Below are 23,318 nucleotides of genomic sequence, written 5' to 3' on the forward strand. Positions count from 1 at the left end.
TGCATCATTGGGGGTAGAGGAAGGGGGAGTGTCCACGATGGAATTCCCAAAGGACCTGAATATAATACAGTGGAATTACAAAATAATTAAAATAAGTCACCTTAGTGTTCATTCTGAGTTTATTGAGGAGACAAGTAGTGGGCTTTTATTCTGGCACTTCCTCAAACACTATGTGTGGTGGTGTTGAAGAACTAACTATTGTTTCTGAATCATCTTGGTACTTTGATTCCAAAGAGGTTTTTGTTTTTTTTTAATTTTAGAAGCACAACAGCGCCTCCTCTTGGTAACTGTCTTTGCTCTAAGTGTACACTATCAGCCTGTCGATGTCTCCTTGGCCATTTCCACTGGTCTGCTAAATGTACTATCACAGTTGTGTGGCACAGACACCATGCTGGGACAACCACTGCAATTGTTGCCCAAAACTGGTATTTCTCAACTCAGCACTGCTTTGAAAGTGGCTAGTACAAGGTTACTTCAAATCCTCGCCATTACCACAGGGTAAGAATTGAAGACTTTTTTCTAGTCATGATCCATGTGTACCTCTTTCAGCAGTATCTTTAAAAACGCAGAGTTATTTTTTTTTTCAGAATACTGCCTATTTGATGGAGTTTACAAGCACACTAGCTAAAATGAAAAAAACTTGACAAAATGTTAAGTGATTGTTAATCATATGTACTCCTCTGATAAAATAGCATAATTTGATTTGAGTTTGGGCTCAGAGTGTTCTGTGCCCACAAGGCTGCAAATATGACCACCTTGCATCCTCCTCATTTTTCCCTACTTGGTCTTGTCATGGGTTTCCAGCTGATGAGGCTTTATGTAGCTCTCTGGAGAGGTCATTGTGCTGTTCTGGCGCATAATCTCTCCCATTATTATTAGCAAGAGGGAAATTCTATTTTTCTTCCTGAAGTTTAACAGACTTTCCTGAACACTGCTAATATTTGCTGTTGAACCAGGGAATAACAGACCAAACTTTTACTCTGACTGAGTTAATTTGAATGCATAACTAATTTAAAAAAAAAACATTGAGGGGAAAATAATAGTTTCTGGTTTTGATCAAGAATACTCCTATTAAATAGTCAGTCTGTATCACTTTTATTTAAATGTTTGTAAAGTGAAAAACTCAATTGTCAAGGTAGTCATTAAGAAGTACTGTAAGTACTGTTGTGTGGTTTGGATGATATGATTTTATGCACTAAGGGGTTGGTCCAACACCCACTGAAGTCAATAGAAAGGATTATGTGTAATGCTTAAATGACTGAACTGTATATCACCTTTAATTTCTTAAAACTGAAGTTTATCATTATATAAAATGTGTTGGCTAGTCTCTTTTAATCTTCATTTGCCGCATCATGAAACATTAAGTAATTTAACATCACTGATAGATAATTTTTGTTAAAATGAAAGTGAGGATTGGAATACCAGAGTGCTGTAGTTAGTGTGGAGGTGCACTGACAGAATCAAGAAAGCAATCAAGGGATATCACCAACTGCACTACAACTGACTACAGTCTGTCCTGAGTTAGGACCTTGTTTTAATGTGCACTGAATGCATGCATATGCGGAATGTCTTGACATTATTTTATTGGAATAGCTAAAAAAGTTTTAATCTTTACATTTTTCACAAAGAACTTATGCTGATAAATTGAGCCCCAAAGTGGTCCAGTCTTTGCTGGATCTGCTATGCAGTCAGTTGAAGAACCTTTTGTCACAAGCTGGTGTGATGCTTATGGCTTCCTTTGGAGAAGGTGAAGGTGAAGAAGATGAGGAAGAAGAAAAAAAGTTAGATCCAGATGGAGATAATGAGAAGAGAGACTTCAGAGGTACCACATTTACACCATTTTTGTTATATTAGAATTAATCTTCTTAAAAAAAGGAGGGAGAGATAAGTGCCTAAGTCTCCAATATCTTGCCCTTTGTGTGGTCTCTTGCACCTGTGAAGAACAGAATAAAATAGTGCTAAATAAGAGTTCTTCACTTGCATAAGCATTACACCTATTTAGCACATATGTAAAAGATTAACCCTGTTGCAAGGCCGTGGAGAATCAGTCTCATTTCCATGGCTAGGAAGAGAATATTCCCCTCCAGAAAATAAGATTGTATAATCTACAGGCAGTCCCTGAGTTACGTGGATCCGACTTATGTCGGATCCCTACATACGAACGGGGCTTTTCTCGCCGCGGAGGACGCTGGCGGCGGGACTGTGGTGCGTCTAGGCGGTCCCGCCGCCCGCGTCCTCTGTGGCGAGAAAAGCCGCTCCGCGTCTCCCTGGTCTGCTGGGGGGACCACCAAAGCAGACCAGGGAGACACGGAGCAAAGCAGCGGAGGACGGAGGCGGCGGGACCGCTGAGATGCGCCGCGATCCCGCCGCCCGCATCCTCCACGGCTTTGCTCTGCGTCTCCCTGGTCTGCGGGGGGGAGGGGCACAGCTAGTGAAGCCCCCCCCCCCCCCCCCCCCCAGCAGACCAGGCTTTTGTCGCCGACGCCTGGGGTAGAGCAGCTGGGGCGCTGCTGGGTTGGTCCCGCAGTGCCGCACCTCGGTGCTGCGGGGACCGACCCAGCAGCACCCCAGCTGCTCTACCCCAGGCGTACAGATTCAGCCACTGTTGAAACTGATCAGTGGCTGATTCCAGGAAGCCCGAGGCAGAGCTGCTCTGCCTCGGGTTTCCTGTAGTCAGCCGCTGGTCAGTTTCAGCAGTGGCTGAATCTGTACGCCTGGGCTAGAGCAGCTGGGGTGCTGCCGGGTCGGTCCCCGCAGTGCCCCAGATGCTCTGTCCCAGGCGTCCAGATTCAGCCGCTGTTGAAACTAATCAGTGGCTGATTCCAGGAAGCCCGAGGCAGAGCAGCTCTGCCTCGGGCTTCCTGTAGTCAGCCGCTGGTCAGTTTCAACAGCGGCTGAATCTGGGCGCCAGTTCCGACTTACATACAAATTCAACTTAAGAACAAACCTACAGTCCCTATCTTGTACGTAACCCGGGGACTGCCTGTATATATATTTTAGAAATGTTCCTCTGGCCATTTGTGAGTCTGTTTTCTAGAACTTCTCCTAAATAATAAGAGCTAGGACCACCGAATTTGATATACAGCTTCCTTTTATCCTTATAGGATAGCCTGGCAGCTGCAGTTGGTGGCATTCTGTTCTGGGCTCTCATTCTTCTCTAAAACCAAGAAGGCCTGCAACCCCAACTTAGGAGCTGTGAATTTTCTGACTTTTCTCATGACCTAAGCGTGTGTGTGGCTTGTTTACTGCAAGTATATATTTTTAGCAATAACTTTATTTTAATCTTCAGCTGCACTCCGAAAGCAACATGCCGCAGAATTGCACTTGGGTGACTTTTTAGTCTTTCTACGAAGAGTTGTTTCTTCAAAAGCCATTCAGTCAAAAATGGCTTCTCCAAAATGGACAGAAGTGCTTCTTAATATTGCATCTCAAAAGTGTTGTTCAGGTATGATCTCTTCAAAATGGATTGTGTGTGAGTGCATGCATGTGTATGTTTCTGTGAGTGTGGTGTTCCTAATGTAAGTGTTACGTGTATTCAGTGCTCGGTAAGAATTAATCAATTTTAGTAAATATATTATGTTGATCATCATTGTAGTTTTACTCAGCATATTTTAGTGATTGTTTTCCTCTTGTAGGAGTACCCCTAGTGGGTAACTTAAGGACCAGACTCCTAGCACTTCATGTATTAGAAGCTGTGTTGCCTGCTTGTGAATCCAGTGTTGAAGATGATCAGATGGATCAGGTTTATATATGTTTTTAAACTTTTCAAATGGTTTTCTACAGCAAATATTATATAAGAATAATTTTAGTTCAGCAGTGCTTGGTAGATTTTCAGAATTTGGGCCATCTGATGCTCACTAGAGATCTTAAACTAGTTATGAAATAGACCAGAATAGTTGAAACCTATTATTATTTGTCTATATAAGTTTGGAATTAAAGTGATCTGAAGTATGTTCTAATACAACAGGTTGTTGAACAATTGTTCTCTCTTCTATCTGACTGCATGTGGGAGACACCGATAGCTCAGGCTAAATATGCAATTCAAATAAAAGAAAGAGAGCAAGAAATGAAACTGCAGGTAATAATCCTTTTTAAATTGTTCATTAGATTCTGCTGAGTTATATAATTATGAGGTGTTTATTTTGTTCCATTTCTGATAGAAGCAGGGAGAATCTGAAGAAGAGGATGAGAATCTTCCTATACAGGAAGTGTCCTTTGATCCTGAGAAAGCTCAGTGCTGCATAGTAGAGAATGGGCAAATTTTAACTCATGGCAGTGGAGGTAAAGGATATGGATTAGCATCTACAGGAGTCACTTCTGGGTGTTATCAGTGGAAGGTATATGGAATAAAATACATTGTTTTTTTTTCCTGGCTTCAGTTTTTTCCTTTGCTTCAGAAAAATATTGTTATATAAGTAAATATTTAAGAACATACTATACTACAGAAGAAGCAAAACCTAGTGATTCAAGGTCCATTCTCTATTTAAAATAAACTGCACAATGCTGTGCTTTGAATGCTCCTATTTATCATATTGCTGGAGGTCATTGATTCAAACCAAGAACTGATAGCTGGGAAGTCCTTTGTGATTTTTTTGTTCTTGATGGTAGTTTTATTTTAAAACCACAGTCAGTATAAAAATTATCAATTTAAAATCACTTTGGAAAATTCTCTTTCCCTTCGGAAAGTATTTAAGGGGGAAGTGGGAAGGATTAATTTTTTTTAATTTATCACTAGTCATCGTGGTAAAAGGAATGGGTAGATCTCATATTTAGCCTAGTAAATTTTCATATCTTTTTTGCAAAACTATCTTGTATAAATCCCACTTTTAGTGTAATTAGAATGCTTTGAAATTGTATTTTGAAGTAAGGCTAGATTTTGGGATTTGGAATGTAGAGCTAACCCTTTGCACCCAGATTTATCTTCTCTGATAGTCAAGACCTTTGTGGCAAAATTGGATTTTTTTTCTCTTGCCCAAATCTTGTCTAAGAACCACATGTACTAAAAGAAAATTGTCCATTCTGGTTCCATCAATCCATGTACTTTCTCCAACACCTTTACTCCAGTCCCTAGTGTCATTTTTCTATTTAGTAATGTCAAGGAATAGCATAAATTGCTCTTTATGCTCTTAATTTCAGAAGAAATTTTGTACTGCCCTGCACATTTTAGGCCACAATTACCTCACTCAATATGAACTTATTTTAGTCTTGCATTTCAAAGGTCTATGTATAGGATCAAGTTCCCAATTAGTCTAAAATTTACCTTTTTTTTAAATTTTGTTTCTTATGCTTAATTATTACTAACCTTTTGACGTTTTCTCCTTCACGTTGTTTAAAAGAGTTAGATTTAATTTGCAGTCTGCTTATTGTGAGAACACACAGGATGATGCTAATCAATGGCATCCTTGTATCCAAAAAACTAATATAGTATGTGGAGTGTCACATTTTTATTTCACTCATCTGCCCTTCAACAATAGAGGTTGTCAACTTAGACGTCAATCCACACGCTGTCCCCAAACTGAGTTCCACTGTTGCTAACTGCTCCCCAAAAGTCCTTTCTTCTGATCAAGATCCTATGAATTCTTCTGTTCTTACTGCCTTTTAACCAGCTGTATGCCACCAGATGACTAGTGAATTTGTCTTATCTTTACTAGCCTACCCCCAGCATGAACAGGACCCACCCAAACTTTCTGTGAGGAAGGCGAAGAAACTCAAACTGTACTGAACTAATATGATGGAAAGGGAAAAATTCCTTCCCAGTTCTCCCTCAACAGGGTGACTAGCATAATGTCCACTGCTGATATCACCATCAACCTGGTATATTTACCACCAGAAGAGGAAGAAAGGTGCTGCTGATCCTGTACCTTGAATAAGAAGGGAAGGTCTCAATGCAGGCTGACTTTTTAAAACCCTTCATTCCTGAGTGATGAGTCAGCTACCACATGGGCCTCCTTTCTGGGAGCCTTCTCTCCTCCCAAACCATCAAGAATTCACTCTCTCTTTCCAGCCACCCAGCCAAACAACTTCTCCCCCTCTCCTTCGCCCAACTTAAGATGCAGGGTGGTAGTTTTCACTATGGGTGTGTCTAGACTACTGAGTTTTGTCGACAAAAGTGGACTTTTGTCGACAAAACTATACCAGCGTCTACACTACCGCTGAGTTCTGTCGACATAACGTCGACAGAACTCAGCAGTTTTCGACGCTGGTATACCTCATTTTACGAGGCATAACACCTTCTGTCGACAGAGTTCTGTCGACAGAAGGTGTTATTGCCTGTAGGGTTGCGTCTAGACTACAGGGTTCTGTCGACAAAGCAGCTTGCTTTGTCAACAGAACTCAATGTGTCTGGACGCTCTTTGTTGACAGAAGTTTTGTCGACAGATACTGTCGACAAAACTTCTGTCGACAAAACCCGGTAGTCTAGACGTACCCTATGTAAAGTTTGTCCTCTTCATCGAGGCTTTCTTAATACTAGATGAGCCATAAAGTCTTAATATAAATACAGCCAGCTTTTAAAACCCCCCAATTACTTTTCTCATTAACTTTGAATGGACAAATAAAAGGGGAGAAGGCAAAAATATATTTACCAAATATGATGATTGTAGTGACTAGTTTTTCCCAGGTCATGGTCCTTGTCACAGGAAGCTCTGCCAGCTTCTGGATAGAAAAGCTTTGCTTTAAATCAGTTGTACAAAATTATTGTATGGGTATCCACATACACTTTCACTAGATGGTCTAGATATTTAAGCAAATGCACTGTGTAACTTCTTTTTTTGACAAGACCACACTGCCCTCTGAAGGGAGTACTACACACCAGTCTCAGTAGATCTGAGAATACAGATTTTTTTCATATGGCTAAATGGCATTTCTCAGTTAGACATGGTTATTCATATAGATAGATAATTTTTTCTGTAGTCTCTCACTAGGGAAGTAGATGATAGTGTATTATAGCCTGTATTTTTCTGGGTAAATCATTTACTTTAAACATGAATGAAACTAATTTATTTTACTGACTAATATTACTTCAGCTATATCTTACCTACTTTTAAGAGATACACTCTTAAATTGAAAGTGCTCCAGTATTTGATTTGTGAACTTATGAGACAACTATTGATGTCCAAATATTCACTTCTAATGACTGATAGTAGACCATAATAAATCAATCATTAGAGACTGACTGACCTTTTCAGGAAAAGTGAGATTTTAGAGGGCAGGTAAGTGTATTCAACCAGTGTGCTGTGGTATTAATTTATGAAAAATTTCATAAATTGATATCTTACACATAACATTTAAAACTATCCTTTAATTCTTATATTAAGAGTATAGTCTACTCATTGCTTGAATATAATATTACCTGTGACCAGTATTATATTTGTATGTTGAATTATGCCATGGCATTTTTCTTTTAATCCTTCTAGTTCTATATTGTGAAGGAAAATCGAGGTAATGAAGGCACATGCGTAGGAGTGTCTCGCTGGCCGGTACATGACTTTAACCATCGCACTACGTCAGATATGTGGCTGTATAGAGCCTACAGTGGTAACCTCTATCATAATGGGGAACAGACTTTGACTCTGTCCAGTTTTACTCAAGGAGACTTCATCACTTGTGTATTGGATATGGAAGCTAGAACTATTTCATTTGGTAAAAATGGAGAGGTATTTAACTGTTTCTATCTAGTTTTTCCTTTAATATTTGCTGCAGTAGCTTTGACTGTAAACATTTGGTAACTTACACATGATTCTAAAACCACAAAAAGTTAATTTTATTACTTGCAAAGATTATAAAGTGATACATTATTTTAAATTGTCTATTTCTAAAAACCTGTTTTAAAAGTTTCTATTCCTCATTTTTAACTAGGAGCCAAAACTAGCTTTTGAAGATGTGGATGCAGCAGAATTATACCCTTGTGTAATGTTCTATAGCAGTAACCCAGGAGAAAAGGTAACTGAAAAATATATCTACATAACAGTAACAGGTCATATGGGCTTATTTTATGCTTCTTGTCCTACTGTATGTAAATGTTGAAACTTTTTTAGCTGATCTATGGAAAGAACTCCCCTGATTGTCCATTATAATGCATGATTTTTTGGATCATTAGAATAATAGAATTATAGAATTGGAAGGGACCTCGAGGTCATCGAGTCCAGTCCCCTGCCCTCATAGCAGAACCAAGCACTGTCTACCTACTACACTATTCGAAAAATATGCAGTAGACCTTAGTCCTACATTTTGCAACCTTTTGAAAGACCTGAACTGAGTACTACAAGACTCGGAATCTTGTACATAGATATCTGTCAGTAGAATTGGAACCAATTCCAGTATAAGGAATATTTTGAACTACATATGGACGAACACAAAAAACCAAAAATATTAAATTTTTCAATTCAGAAGAAAATACTAAAATTAGAATAAGCTTTGAAATATAAATTGAGAGTATAACTTGGATTTTTTTTTAACACTAAGGTGAAAATATGTGATATGCAGATGCGTGGCACACCTAGAGACTTGCTTGCTGGTGATCCTATCTGTAGTCCTGTTGCTGCAGTGCTAGCAGAGGCCACTATCCAACTTATCCGCATCCTTCATCGTGCAGACCGTTGGACGCACTGCATTAATAAAAAAATGATGGAACGGCTGCACAAAATCAAAATGTGCCTTAAAGAAGCAGGTCAAAAACTGAAGAAAAGTCGCTCAGTCCAAAGCCGAGATGAGAATGACATGAGAGAGGAGAGAGAGAATAAAGAAGAAGAGAAAAATAAACATTGTAGGCATGGTCTTGCTGAACTCTCAGAAGTTCAGCTCAAGACTCTCTGTGTAGAGGTATGGCCTGTTCTTGCGGTAATTGGTGGAGTTGATGCTGGTCTTCGAGTTGGAGGCCGATGTGTACACAAGCAAACTGGACGTCATGCCACCTTACTTGGAGTAGCCAAAGAGGGCAGTACATCTGCTAAAGTCCAGTGGGATGAAGCAGAGATTACTATCAGGTAAAGTGCATTCAGTTATTCTTTCAAATAGTTAGCAATTTTAATGATACTTTTACATATGTTTTACATCGGAAACATGAATTTTCAGTCACGAGTAACTTAAGTTTAAAATAAATGCTTGGGCATTCAGCTAGTTAAAGCAACTTTCAAGAATTCTAATTTGAAAAATAAACTAGTACTTTGAAATTAGAGAAATAAAAATCAGTATATAATTCATTTGGAAATCTGGAATTCATTGACATGTTCTGATAGTTTTCAAACTAAATTTTGACTCTAAATTTCCTAATTTGAAGACATCCGCACGCTTGAGCTGTATTTGACATAAGTGTTGCTTATGTTTGAAGTTTATATACAGGCTTATTGATATGTTATCTCTCTGAATTTTTATTACAACTTCTTGGATACAAACTTTTATTGACTAGCTTGCATTTTTGCTATAATTAATTAGCTATATCACATTTGCAAGTGGTGGGAATTCTGTTTTGGTTTATTAGAAGTGGGTAGTGCTACATTGTCCTCTCCTGTCTATAGAAGTTTTGAGGAGGCCAAGTCAGCAGGTGGGACAATTCTCCCTTCTCACAGTTGTGGCTATCCACATCTAAGTTATTGCTGTCTTGAGGCAGCATTTATGCCAAGTTCTGATCTGCTTTGGCCTAAAGAATCAACAGTACATTTATCCCTTCATCAGGTCCTATGAATCTGCAGAGTGGGGTGACTGCAGAGAGGGAAACAGTCTGAAGAAAATTATTTGAGAACTTCATGGAGTCTTTTCACCTTGCCTGCATTTATCTATATGAGAATTGGCTAATGTTTTCTGCAAAAAATTAGATTACTCTATGTCCTTATTTTTTTGGTGATACTTTAGAAGACTGGGAATCAAGTTAATACATAACCACTGATTTCTTTTGTCTCTGGAGATAATTACATTTCAAAGTTTAATTCTTCTTTGAGATGAATGGTGTCTGTTCACACATCTTAGAACTGTTTTGCTAGCCTGTCTGCAAACTAATGCAATTTTTTTACACATAAATTATGCCAGATGAATTAAATCAGTTAATGCATTTACCCAATTCAGTCATGTGTAAGCAAATTAGAAAGAGTCAATAGAAAGGGTTAGCACCAATTTTAAATCTATTTAAGCAGGCGAGATTCTCAGTAACAAAACACTGAAATGGTCATTTTTTAGAATCTAAATTCTGAAGAAAATATTGAGAATATCAAAAACTGTAGGGAAAATTCTGAATTTGTAAATCTGCTGGTTATGTAAAAAATATATGGCTACAAGTTACTTATGTTTGTCCTGTGTATGATGGAGGCAATGACTCATAGGCAATATTTAAAGTAAGGATCTGTCACTAGCAGTAGGAGCTCTTACGTGCATGGTATGCCTCAGCTGACTGGTCATTGTTAGGGTGCAGGAACGGAGTCAATGATAAAAAAAGTAACTGATAGACTGATATTCATTGATAGAGCTGCTCCCTGCATTGCTAGTGATGCTTTTGTTTTTTGTGCATCTTAGCAGTAAAAAGACAAGTAGTAGAGTGAAATTGATAAAATGCTGGAAGTAGCTTTACGTCAACATTGTAAAAGTTCAGGAGTCTTCTTCATTAAATCTTTGCCTGTGTCCTTCATAAACAAAAAAATAAATTCAGCTCAAACCAATTACCAGACACTTAAGTGATAATTATAAGAAATTATATTGTGAATGACTTGAAAAATTTAAAATAATGCAGCATAAATTCATCATTATCTAAGTGATGGATTATATGAAGTTTCTGGAAATTAATATTCATTGTTGAAAACATGTGCATGTCTCACTTCCTTTGCATTGAGTATTATATCTCCTTGTTTTCTCATCATAACCTCATTTCTTTTCCTTGTTTACATTTAATTTTTAGACTGTCAGTTCATTTAAATTATTTTATTAAATATATTTTACATCTTATTTTGCCTACATTATTTCCTGTACTTTCCTCTTGTCTATCCCTCACTTGCTTCTTCCTGTGTCATTCTGATCTTTATTAAAGCTTCCCAACTTTTTGGTCGCCTAGTGATACCCCACTGTATAATCTGGAGCCCTGTGAACCACTGCCTTTTGATGTTGCAAGATTCCGTGGATTGACAGCTACAGTGTTGCTGGACCTTACCTATCTGACTGGTATTCATGAAGATATGGGAAAACAAAGTGCCAAGAGACATGAGAAAAAACACAGACATGAGGCAGAAGAGAAAGGGGACATTGAACAGAAAATGGAGGGGGATACTGGATCAGATATGCGATCACTACTAAGTGCTGATGATATCAAAGGACCCATCACTACATGTTCCAAGTCAGAAAATGAAATAGCTTCCTTCTCTTTAGAACCAACACCACTAGGTATGGAGTCTCAACATCAAACTATAGAAGGAAAAAGAAAAAATCATGATCACATATCAAGAAATCATGATGTTGTACAGTCAGAACTCCGAGCAGTACAGTTATCCTATCTTTACCTTGGTGCTATGAAATCACTTAGTGCTCTTCTTAGTTGTAGTAAATATGCTGAGTTACTACTGATACCAAAAATCCTTGCAGAAAATGGTCATAATTCTGATTGTGCTAGTTCTCCAGTTGTTCATGAAGATGTTGAAATGCGTGCTGCATTGCAGTTCCTGATGCGCCATATGGTGAAACGGGCAGTCATGCGTTCACCAATAAAGAGAGCTCTAGGACTAGCAGATTTGGAACGAGCACAAGCCATGATCTACAAGTTAGTGGTTCATGGGCTATTGGAGGACCAGTTTGGTGGCAAAATTAAACAAGGTACTTTTTTCAAGTTACGATAATGTTAATCTATAGATTTGTTAAGTTAATAAGAGTTAACGTAAAATTACCAAGAATATGGACTTAGATCACATGTAAGAATATATTTCTGCAGTGATTGAGACTTGTGAAAATCTTAAGTAGCAAAATTAAGGAAGGTAGCAAATCATACCCATTTCTAGAATGTATGGACATTGGTAATTACCCTCTCGTCCTTTGTTTAGTTTATTAAAATAGAGATTGACATTAAGGTACAGAGTTATATGCAGGAAGAAAGGACATCACTGTAGGCAGAAAAATAGAGTTGCGTTTTGTGTTTATACCCAAATTTGAAAGAAAGATTTTATATAAACTCTTTCTGTGTTATATATGTTATGACACAGGTCTACCTGACTTGGCTGATTGTGGGTTAGTGGTCAGGGTAGACTAAAAATAAATGTTTAACATTGTCCATCAATATTGTTTAAACCTTCAGTGAGCAGCGTTTTCTGGAATTAGCTGACTTTGTGGAGACAAGGAGAAAATACAAATAGTGTAGCTTTTAGTCTTTTGTCAGATCTACATTAGGAATGTGAAGGGCTAGTCAACTAGTCTGATTTCCTCCCCCTCGTCCCCTTCGCTGCTTCTATGAGAGAGAGACAGCAAGGGGAGGAGGAAGAGGGGGTACTTCAAAGTGGCAGCTCTGCTTGACACCTGGGGCCACTGCCATGTGGAGCCCAGGGTCTCTGCTGCTTTGAAACACCACATGCAGCCCGGAGCTAGCTGTGGTGTCTCCAGGCTGCACACCACATTTAAAATTGGCAGTGCCGCATGGAGCCCGGGATCAGCTGGGGACTCCCCATTGACCCCAAGCTCCATGCAGTGCTGCCACTTTGAAATGCCACGTGCAGCCTGATGCTGGGCTCCCCATGGCGTTTCAAAGCAGCAGCGTCACATGGAGCCCTGGTGGCCCCAGGCTCCGTGCAGCGATTCCACCTTTGAAGTGTAGCAACAGCCCTACAGCTTGGCGTCCTCTTCAGAGAGGGAGGCCAATGGGAGTAAAAGCTCCTGTCAATTTCCCTTACTCCTCGTGAATTGAGGGGTACAGGTGCCAACAAGAGCTGCCCTCAGCATTTGATTTGGCAGGTCTTAATTCGACCCATTCAATTGAACGCCAGAAGATGGATCTCCAGCGCTGCAAGTGAAGATATGGCATTAGAATGTCTATATATGTAGAATGACATTGTCAACTTCAGAGAAGCTACTTACTACACTGCTCTTGTCAAAATAGCAGATTTCAAACATTTGTAAAGGACAAATCCATGAAAAATGACAAACAACCAAGTAGCTCAGATGTTGAAACTTTAATATTCTAGATTCTTTTGCTATAGGAAATTATATAGTTTATTTTACATAGTAATTTTTATAAAAACTGTTTTCACACCAGAGAATATATGTCTTAATCGCTTAAACCTTATCTCTGGCGAGTTAAAATCTAACTGTTGTAGTATAGTATCTATAATAAGCTCTAATGAAAAAAGGATCTTTCCTCTCTCTTCTCTTCCCATCTTAAAAATACTGCTCATCAACTACTGTTCATCATTATAAGAATGAGTTTACCAGCATATTTTCCTTCACAAGATATTGGGCAGAAATATTTTTATAAACTGCATGTGTGTTTACTTATTAGGGAGATACAGTAGTGTTTATAATGAGAGAATTTTAAAGAGAAATAACCTATTATATAAAACTTAAAGTTAGGTAAAACCATTCTGTAGCATCATCTTAATGTTCCTATAACATCCTTTTTGAATTGCAGAAGTAGATCAACAAGCAGAAGAAAGTGACCAAGCACAGCAGGCCCAAACACCAGTTACTACCAGCCCTTCTGCTTCTAGTACTACATCTTTCATGAGCAGCTCGCTGGAAGATACTACTACTGCTACTACGCCAGTCACAGATACTGAAACAGTGCCAGCTTCAGAATCACCTGGAGTTATGCCTCTTAGTCTTCTTAGGTAGAGTGCTTGGTTCCTTTAAAATACATTTGACTGTTTTTCTGTACTATCTCAAGTAGATGATTTTGATATATACTTGAACCTCTTTAATCCAGCAACCCAAGGAAACAAGGCATGCTGAATTAAAGATTTTGCTGGGCCAGTGAGGTCTGACTGTGAGGGAGATGAGCATTCCCAGCAGCACACGTGGCTCTGCGCTGCTCTCGGCACTGTCCCCTACCACTTTGGGAGCGTCAAGGAAAAGCCACGGGGAAGTGCTTCGCTGCACTGCATTTCCTCCAGCTTGGGGGAGGAGGAGCAGCAGCACATAGAGCCACTTCCTCCTCGATACCACAGGTGATCCTGGATTAGGGGCAACTGGAGTATAGAGGTTAAGTGTACTACTTAAAAGGGCCAATATAGAACAACCCAGGAAACTACAGACCAGTCAGTTTAACTTCTGTGCCAGGAAAGATAATGGAGCAGGTAATTAAGGAATACATCTGCAAACATCTGGAAGAAAATAAGGTGATAGGTAACAGCCAGCATGGATTTGTAAAGAACAAATCATGTCAAACCAATCTGATAGCTTTCTTTGATAGGATATCAAGCCTTGTGGATAAGGGAGAAGCGGTGGACGTGGTACACCTAGACTTTAGGAAGGCATTTGATACAGTCTCACATGACCTTCTTATTAATAAACTAGGCAAATACAACTTGGATGAGGCTACTACATGGTGGGTGGATAACCGTTCTCAGAGAGTTGTTATTAACGGTTCAAAGTCGTGCTGTAAGGGCATAAAAAGTGGAGTTCCACAGGGGTCTGTTTTTGGGATTGGTTCTGTTCAATATCTTCATCAGCGATTTAGATGATAGCATAGACTAACTACGCTTCCTAAGTTTGCAGATGATATCAAGGTCAGAGAGGTTGCACGTGCTTTGGAGGTTAGGGTCATAATTCAAAATGATCTGGACAAACTGGAAAAATGGTAAATAGGATGAAGTTTAATAAGGACAAATGCAAAGTAGTCCATTTAGAAAGGAACAATCCATTTCACACATACAGACTGGGAAGCGACTGTCTAGGAAGTACAGTAAAACTCCGGTGGTCCGGCATCCAGTGGTCCGGTACGCTTGATGGTCCGGCACCAACTGCAACCCGGAAGTGCTCCTGCAGCTGCTTCAAGTTGTTAGAGTAATTGATTAACTGCGGCTGGATCCACAGCCGACACGCAGTTAATGTAACTTTCCTCTCTACTGCCAGGAGGGGGGGGGCCAGGGGAAGGTAGGGGTCGGTGGGAGAGGGGGAGGGGGAGCAGGAGGGGGCGAGGGTGTGCCAAAGCAGCCACATTCAGGACGTTCTGGTCAGTTACAGTCACTCTGGCTGGATCCACAGCCGACACGCAGTTAATGTAATTTTCCTCTCTACTGCCGGGAGGGGGGGCAGGGGAAGGTAGGGGTCGGTGGGAGACCCCTCTCCCTCTCCCTCCCCCTCTGCCACCGACCCCTAACTTCCCCTGCCCCCCCCCCCCCCCAGCAGTAGAGAGGAAAATTACATTAACTGCGTGTCGGCTGTGGATCCAGCCGGAGTGACTGTAACTGACCAGAACGTCCTGAATGCGGCTGCCTGCCTGTCACCGCCTCTCCTCTTCCGCTCGCAGGCTCTGCCTCCCTGCAGCAGGAGGGAGGGTTTGGCACACCCCCACCCCCTCCTCCGCTTCTCCTTCGACGAGACCCGCCCCTGCCAGAGTACCTCCTGATAGTCCGGCATTTCTGATAATCCGGCACCACCTGGGTCCCAAGGGTGCCGGATTATCGGAAGTCTACTGTACTGTGGAAAGGGATCTTTGCTTCATAGTGGACCACAAGCTAAATACGAGTCAACAGTGTGACACTGTTGCTAAAAAGAAATATGATTCTGGGATGCATTAACAGGAGTGTTATGAACAAGACAAGAGAAGTCATTCTTCTGCTCTACTTCTGCTGATTATACCGCAGTTGGAATATTGTGTCTAGTTCTGGGTACCACATTTCAAGAAAGATGTGGAGAAATTGGAGAAGGTCCAGATAAGAGCAACAAAAATGTTTAAAGGTCTAGAAAACAATGGGCTTAAACTGCAGCAAGGGAGGTTTAGGTTGGACATTAGGAAAATATTCCTAACTGTCAGAGTGGTTAAACACTGGAATAAATTGCCTAGGGAGATTGTGGAATCTCCATCACTGGAGAGGTTTAAGAGCAGGTTAGACAGGTACCTGTCAGGGATGATCTAGACCAGTGGTCCCCAAACTTTTGAGGTTGTCGGGCGCCAGGGGGCGTGGCCGTTCGGGCGCCGGGGGCGGGGACACTTGCGCGCCCGGGGGCGGCCCCCCCCATAGCTGCGCGCCCGGGGGCGGCCCCCCCCCGCCAAGCGCCGCGCGCCCGGGGCCGGCGCTCCCCCCGCCAAGCGCCGCGCGCCCGGGGCCGGCGCTCCCCCCGCCAAGCGCCGCGCGCCCGGGGCCGGCGCTCCCCCCGCCAAGCGCCGCGCGCCCGGGGCCGGCGCTCCCCCCGCCAAGCGCCGCGCGCCCGGGGCCAGCGCTCACCGTGCGCCATGTGCCCGGGGCCAGGCCAGCCCCGAGCACCTGGCGGGTGCATGCAAATGCCCCCGCGGGTGCCATGGCACCCGCGGGCACCGTGTTGGGGACCACAGATCTAGACAGTGCTTGGTCCTGCCATGAGGGTGGGAAACTGGACTTAATTATCTCTCAAGGTCCCTTCCAGTTCTGATATTCTATGATTCTACTTTTTAGTGTCTTTGTCCTGCTGAGAGTGGCTTTTTTGAATTTGATACTTTTATTTTCCATCATGAATTGTTTCTACAGATATAAGCTATATATCTGTCAGCATACATCAGAAGTCACTAGGCTTTAAGTAATATTATGCATAACTGAAAACTATTAAAAATACTTTCCCTATATTCTTCGTGATGTCCTGGTTTTTGTTTGTTGGGCTGACAAATTTAACATTTTAATTAACATTTTAACATTGTTGATTCTGGAGCTAGATCCAGCTTTGTTTCAAGAGAGTTGTTGGTCAGTCCCTGTGTATTAAAACTCTCCTCGGTTGTCATCCAGTTGTGTGATATTGCTAATTAATCTCCTGCATAGATCTGCTATTCATGATGAAGGAAAGCTTGTTTTTATTAAATGGAATTGTTTTGAGTTATTGCTTCTGATCTACCCTTTTCTTAGTACTCTTTAGGGGCTGTTTTCAGGCACATAGGAACTGAGAACTACTTATAGTGAGAGGCCTCACATGCTGGAACATTCAGATCCTAAAGGACAAATTCTCTGGCCTGCGTAGCAGGGCTGAGCTCTGAGCAGATGTTTTGGGATGTTGGAAGGAACAATACTTCTGATGGATCTCCTAGTCCAGCCCATACGCTGCCTCTGCTCACTCCTTTGTGCTGTTGGGAGCAGCACACTGCAGAACTGAGCTTGTCCTGTCACAGCATAGGTGTGTTGTCCCTTCAGGGTCCTTCCCACTAAAATGATACTCAATCTTATATGAAACTGCACTTGGTTCTGTAGTCAAGGTAGCATGGACATTTGTCTCTTGAGTTCACACCATCTATTTAAGTATGTTAGTACTAGCTAATGGTGGGCATGATGCAAGACTTCCACAGTGTGGAGATGTAGTGTAGTTTAAATACATCTTTCCTTTTTTGAAAGGCAAATGTTTTCAAGTTACCCAACCACAACAGTACTTCCAACACGACGTGCACAGACTCCTCCAATATCCTCCTTACCAACGTCTCCTTCTGATGAAGTGGGAAGGAGACAAAGTCTGACCTCTCCTGATTCCCAGTCCACGAGACCTGCCAATCGTACAGGTACACTAGTAAGCGACACACAACTTGGTAGGAAGTGTAGGAATTTCATAAGTTTAAGAATGTTCAATTTAACCTTTTAATGCATCATGAACTGATTGGAACTCTACATTTTGATAGAATTCAGTGTGCAAGTCACATCAAAAATCTTATGGTGGAGACCTTAGTACTAAAACTCAGCAATTGATTGCTAGAAAAAAAGTTAAAGTTGGTGCTTATAAATAGCTGAATAGATTGCATACTGATGTCTGTGTACAAGAATGAGCAGGTGGTATTGATGACTATGAGAAAATTCTAAAATATTACTTTTGGTTTGTTTGGTATTTGTTCAAAGAATTGCTTAACAGAACAAACTTCAAGTTTATATCAGAACCCACTAGCCTTTAAGTAATAGTAAAGCCATTACTGGACACTTGTACACTTAGGCTACGTCTACACTGGCCCCTTTTTCGGAAGGGGCATGCTAATTTTGAAAGTGGGAATAGGGAAATCCGCGGGGGATTTAAATATCCCCCGCGGATTTAAATAAACATGTCCGCCGCTTTTTTTCCAGCTTGGGGAAAAGCCGGAAGAAAAGTGTCTAAACTGGCCCGATCCTCAGGAATAAACTTTGAAGTAGGAATAAGAGATCCTCTGGAATAGGGCTTTATTCCGGAGGATCGGGCCAGTCTAGACGCTTTTTTTCCGGCTTTTCCCCAAGCTGGAAAAAAAGCGGCGGACATGTTTATTTAAATCCGCGGGGGATATTTAAATCCCCCGCGGATTTCCCTATTCCCACTTTCAAAATTAGCATGCCCCTTCCGAAAAAGGGGCCAGTGTAGACGTAGCCTTAGGGTCTTAATGTTGCATAACTGGAAGCTATTAAAAATGATTTTTCTATATCCTTCCTCATGTCCTGGTTTTTGTTTAACATTTTAATTAACATTTTAACATTGTTGGATTTTGGACCTAGGTCAGGCTTTGTTTAAAGAGAGTTTTCCTTTAGTCCCTGTGTTTTGAAAATCTCCCATTACAAGCTAGAATATATTATTTATAACACTAAAGTATATTGATTGTTTTCCGATATCCATCATTACTATATATTACTGAAATAGTCTCCTCCAGTTAATCCTGTTACAGGGGCAAGCTTCTATTTTGAGTAATTTATACAAAGTTGAAACCAAATAGCACCATTTTTCTGACTGTTGTCCTCTTATCTGAGGAATGATATCTGGTTGGAAACATTATTAGAATTGGTACACTGCAATTCCCTGTTCCTGCTGATGTCAGTGTTAGCTAGCATTGACATCATTCAGTAAAATGTTCAACTTATAAATATTAAGAAAAAGACACCTCATATCTTTGGGTGACTAACATGAAAACTAAACATTTCACCTCCAGAACTAATGTTGAGTGTTCAGATTCTAGACTGATACAAGGTAGAGGAATATAACTTATGTCCCCTCTCCCCATAACATCTTTATTAATTCATAGCTCTGGTTGTCTCCTTTCTGCAGTGGTCTCTTCAGCTACTCAGACTGTTGCTTAGCAACTTATCTGCTCAGCCTCTAGGCTTGCCTCTTTTTTTTTCTCTCTCTCTAGATGCTTTGCCTCCATCATGAGAGTTAGGTGGCAGCATATTTTTCTGCTACTTTAGTGCTTTCAGACATTAATCCTCACCTTTATAGGAAGTAATGAATACATCTTTTTTTTTCTAAGCTCTAGGGCAATTGTTCTTGGAAAGAGCTTGGCCTTTTCAAGGATATAATAATCATTCTAAGTGATTTTTTTTCAGGAAGATAGAACACACTGTTCAAAGAGACTTTGAAGTATCCTCAGCAGCTATACTAGTGTTTCTTGTTGCTACTTAGGGCAAAATATCTTGGTGTGAATTTAAAGTTGTTGATCCTCTGAACGAAGTTCAAACAAGCTGAACTTAGTCCAACCCATATGAGGATAGGTTGGTAGGGTTTCATCTTAATTCAGAATATTGAAATCGCATTGACCTCAATTGATCAAGTAAATGTTTGCATACATAGTCTTGGCCAAGTAAAGGAAGAGGAACTTTTTCTGGTTTAATTATGGAAATGAGATGATCCAGAGTTGCAAATAAGTAAAGATGTTAGAAAGTTCTCACTGAACAAATGTTCTTTAATTCTTAATCCTCAACTAATAACAAATTGCTGCTAAGTGATTGAAATGCAAAAGGCCAAAGAAATGCAAAAGTATATTGATAACTGACGGTTGCATAAGTTAACTTTTTTCTTTCTCTTAGCTTTGTCAGACCCAAGTAGTCGGCTTTCAACTTCTCCTCCTCCACCTGCCATTGCTGTTCCATTGCTAGAAATGGGATTTTCTCTCAGGCAGATTGCAAAAGCTATGGAAGCCACAGGTGATCTGTTTGTTGAATAATACCTATTGCATGTGAAAGCACAGTTTAATATGAAACACTTTTTAATAGAACGCTAAATGTTATAAGCTTTGAACTCACAAATTCCATGGCCAGATATGGAAGGAGTAAATGGATTTCTTCATCAATAGTGTTATAAAATTGTATGGTAAACTTTTCTTGGTTTTCAGGTGCAAGAGGAGAAGCAGATGCTCAGAATATCACAGTGCTGGCCATGTGGATGATAGAGCATCCTGGGAATGAAGAAGATGAAGAGCTCCAATCAGAAGGAACTGCAGATTCACATCATGGGACAATAGTTTCTGGAAGCAGTGGAAAATCTAGTGACCAGTGTTATTTACAATCACCAGGAGATATCCCGTCAGCTGATTCCACTGAACTGGAGGAAGGTTTTGGTGAAAGGTAAAATGTAGTTCTCTGATTGCATAAATCTTGCTGCTGATGCATCAGTAAATTGGTAATTGCCAGAAGAAGACTCAGAAATACCATTTCAAATTAATTTTGTCAGTCTGTATATGCAGAGAGGTGGAGTTGACTGTAAATTAGTTTTTGTATATTAATTTACAGTATTGTGTTTGCTGAGGGGAAAAAAAATTATGACTATATCCCCCTCTAAGACAATTAAATGAGGTGATATTAATCGTCTGACTACAATTAAAAGAGAAATTTCATTAGATTTGTTGGTTGTTTTTTTAAAAAAGTTTCTTACTAAGCTTTGTAATGTTACTGCATTCTTTACTTGCACTTTCTTTGTAAGTTATGGCCCACTTTTGAGGGAGGGATAGTGCTAATACATGCCCATCACCAGCACTTCAAATTGTGCTGATTATGCTAAATTAGGTGGTGATTTGATGAGGAAGAGAGACATCAAGCAGGAATTAAATTAAAGCCAACAACCTTAATCACTCCCTTGATTTCAGGCAGATTTAAACTCTGTTCTTTAGAAAAGAAAGAATAGTTTTTTTGTTTTATATTGATATTTATTTCAAAAGTGATTGTCATTATATAGGAACAATTGTGTTTGTGTCATAAATCCTGAGTCCATTCAGATTTTTATTAGTAGGAAATATTATTTATGTGAAAAAGTCATAATGTGTTCAGAGTTTCTCCTTTGCTTGCTTAATCCTGTTAAGATATTTGGCTGTGGGTGTCACAGTTACTGGCTTTAGAAATAATTAACATGTCACAAAGTTACTTTTTGTCAGAAATGGAGAGTGCTTGAGGAGATAATTTGATGTTGATATTTCTGTTGTCTCCCAGTTTATGCTATAATAGTGTACAGTATATGTGCAAATGAGCTTGATTGAAGCTCATCTCATCTGACGAAGTGGGTTTTGCCCATGAAATCTCATGGTACTATATACATATTTGTTAGCATCTAAGGCAGTGGTCCCCAACCTTTTGAGGTTGTCGGGCGCCAGGGGGCGTGGCCGTTTGCCCGCCGGGCGCCAGGGGGCGGGGACACTTGCGCACCCGGGGGCGGCCCCCCCTCCCCCAGCTGCGCACCCAGGGGCGGCCCCCCCTCCCCAAGGGCCGAGCGCCCAGGGGCGGCCCCCCCTCCCCAAGGGCCGCGCGCCCAGGGGCGGGGCCCCCTCCAAGGGCCGTGCGCCTGGGGCCGGCGCTCCCACCGAGTGCCGCGCGCCCGGGGCCGGGGCCGGCGCTCCCCCCTGCCGCGTGCCCGGGGCCGGCGCTCCCCCCCACCTTCTCCCCCCCACCTCCTCCCGCCAAGTGCCGCGCGCCCGGCGCTCCCCCCGCCAAGCGCGCTCCCCCCGCAAGTGCCCGTGCGCCATGGCGCCCGCGGGCACCGTGTTGGGGACCACGGCTCTAAGGTGTCACTGAACTACTTATTGTAACACATGCATGTAACTTCTCTCTATTAGTGGGGGAGATAGTATAAACATGCAATGCACAATGGCAAGATAATTTTTTGAAGGGAGAGAACTGTATTTTCTACCATCATGGTGTTTTCTCTTTTTTTTTAAATGATCCATGCTTAATATGCACAAATAATCCATAACTTAAATGTTTTTGGCTTACCTGTTGAATATTCAAACCATTCTCCCAGTACTGATAATATGGATCATCCAGAGAATGCAGCTTCTGGAAGTGGACCCCCTTCAAGAGGTCGGTCAGCAGTAACAAGGAGGCATAAATTTGACTTAGCTGCTCGGACATTGCTAGCACGTGCTGGTAAGTGCACTACAGTGGTTCAGGTATCTTTGTTCATTTGGCAAAATTGTGAGAAGGTATTTAGTACCTAATGTGGAACTTCAAAAATATAAATACTGCTTTTGCATATTTCAGTAAATATTTAACTTAATTTCTTGTATACAGTAAGGAATACAAATTTATTATGATTTTACTAGCAGTATTTTTGAAAAGCTTTTGAATGGGCTATCTTTTAATTACGTGCAAAGTAAAGAATGTTTTCTCTTTGATTTGAGCGGGATTATACCGCTCTGTACAGGCTCACAGAAATCAGAGTCGGAGAGAGGGAATATCTTTGCAGCAAGATCCAGGAGCCTTGTATGACTTCAACTTGGATGAAGAGTTAGAAATTGACCTTGATGATGAAGCAATGGAAGCAATGTTTGGACAGGATCTCGCCAGTGATAATGATATTCTGGGAATGTGGATCCCAGAGGTATTGGATTGGCCTACCTGGGTGTGTGTGATTGCAGCTGGGGCTGCTTTGACTTACTTACTGCTTTTTGCAAAATCACATTTTAAAAATTAAAATAACGCATTGCATAAATAGCTTTCTGCTTGGACATAATGAGTCGCTAAACAATAATGATGCTTAAAGCCACTTTGATGTCTGTTGCCTCACTTTAATGGGACAAGAGCTGTACAAACCTAATTTATTCCTTTGATTCTTGCTATGTTCATCTTCACATGCTTCATTAGTTTCTTCTTTGAGAAGGGATAAGTCACTTCAGCAAAATTATTTTGATCATTGTATCCAATTTTAAGGGATAGCACGCCTGTAGGAGATTGCTAAATTTAAGTGAGATAAAGCAGTATAAGGATAAAACAATTGCTCACCATTTTTCATTTAGAACAAAGCAAATGAACAAAACTAATGAGACATTGTCCAGTGAAATCATTCAGTTTTATCTTTGCAATGGGAGTTTTCTTTATTTAAAAGAAAGCATTAATTCAGATTAGCCTTTATTTTCCCCAGTGTTGTCATATGAAAAGTATTGAGAGGCTTTGTTGGTTTTATGACAGTGTCCTGTATACTACATCTAAGTTTAACAAAAGTAGATATAGTTAGCTCAATTCACTTATCTGTGTATC

The 23,318-nt window shown here is 40.7% G+C and overlaps 1 protein-coding gene across 8 annotated transcripts in view; it reads left to right on the top strand.

Annotated features, from left to right (window-relative positions):
* The window catches only part of HERC1 (HECT and RLD domain containing E3 ubiquitin protein ligase family member 1), a 215,408-nt gene that overhangs the window by 122,968 nt on the left and 69,122 nt on the right, over positions 1-23,318 (top strand). For 5 of the 8 annotated variants that reach the window (XM_075897632.1, XM_075897638.1, XM_075897637.1 and 2 more), the window contains 16 exons: positions 261-498; positions 1,629-1,822; positions 3,290-3,445; positions 3,636-3,742; positions 3,968-4,078; positions 4,161-4,337; positions 7,416-7,655; positions 7,858-7,941; positions 8,464-8,984; positions 11,012-11,787; positions 13,586-13,784; positions 17,472-17,632; positions 19,884-20,000; positions 20,189-20,420; positions 22,084-22,208; positions 22,463-22,683. In XM_075897632.1, the coding sequence (XP_075753747.1) occupies positions 261-498; positions 1,629-1,822; positions 3,290-3,445; positions 3,636-3,742; positions 3,968-4,078; positions 4,161-4,337; positions 7,416-7,655; positions 7,858-7,941; positions 8,464-8,984; positions 11,012-11,787; positions 13,586-13,784; positions 17,472-17,632; positions 19,884-20,000; positions 20,189-20,420; positions 22,084-22,208; positions 22,463-22,683 (3,659 nt within the window). The remainder of the gene's footprint in view (positions 1-260; positions 499-1,628; positions 1,823-3,289; positions 3,446-3,635; positions 3,743-3,967; positions 4,079-4,160; positions 4,338-7,415; positions 7,656-7,857; positions 7,942-8,463; positions 8,985-11,011; positions 11,788-13,585; positions 13,785-17,471; positions 17,633-19,883; positions 20,001-20,188; positions 20,421-22,083; positions 22,209-22,462; positions 22,684-23,318) is intronic. The other 3 variants (XM_075897635.1, XM_075897636.1, XM_075897634.1) reach the window with 3 other exon arrangements.

Source organism: Pelodiscus sinensis, chromosome 14 (genome assembly GCF_049634645.1).
Source record: "Pelodiscus sinensis isolate JC-2024 chromosome 14, ASM4963464v1, whole genome shotgun sequence".
NCBI classification, from domain to species: domain Eukaryota; kingdom Metazoa; phylum Chordata; order Testudines; family Trionychidae; genus Pelodiscus; species Pelodiscus sinensis.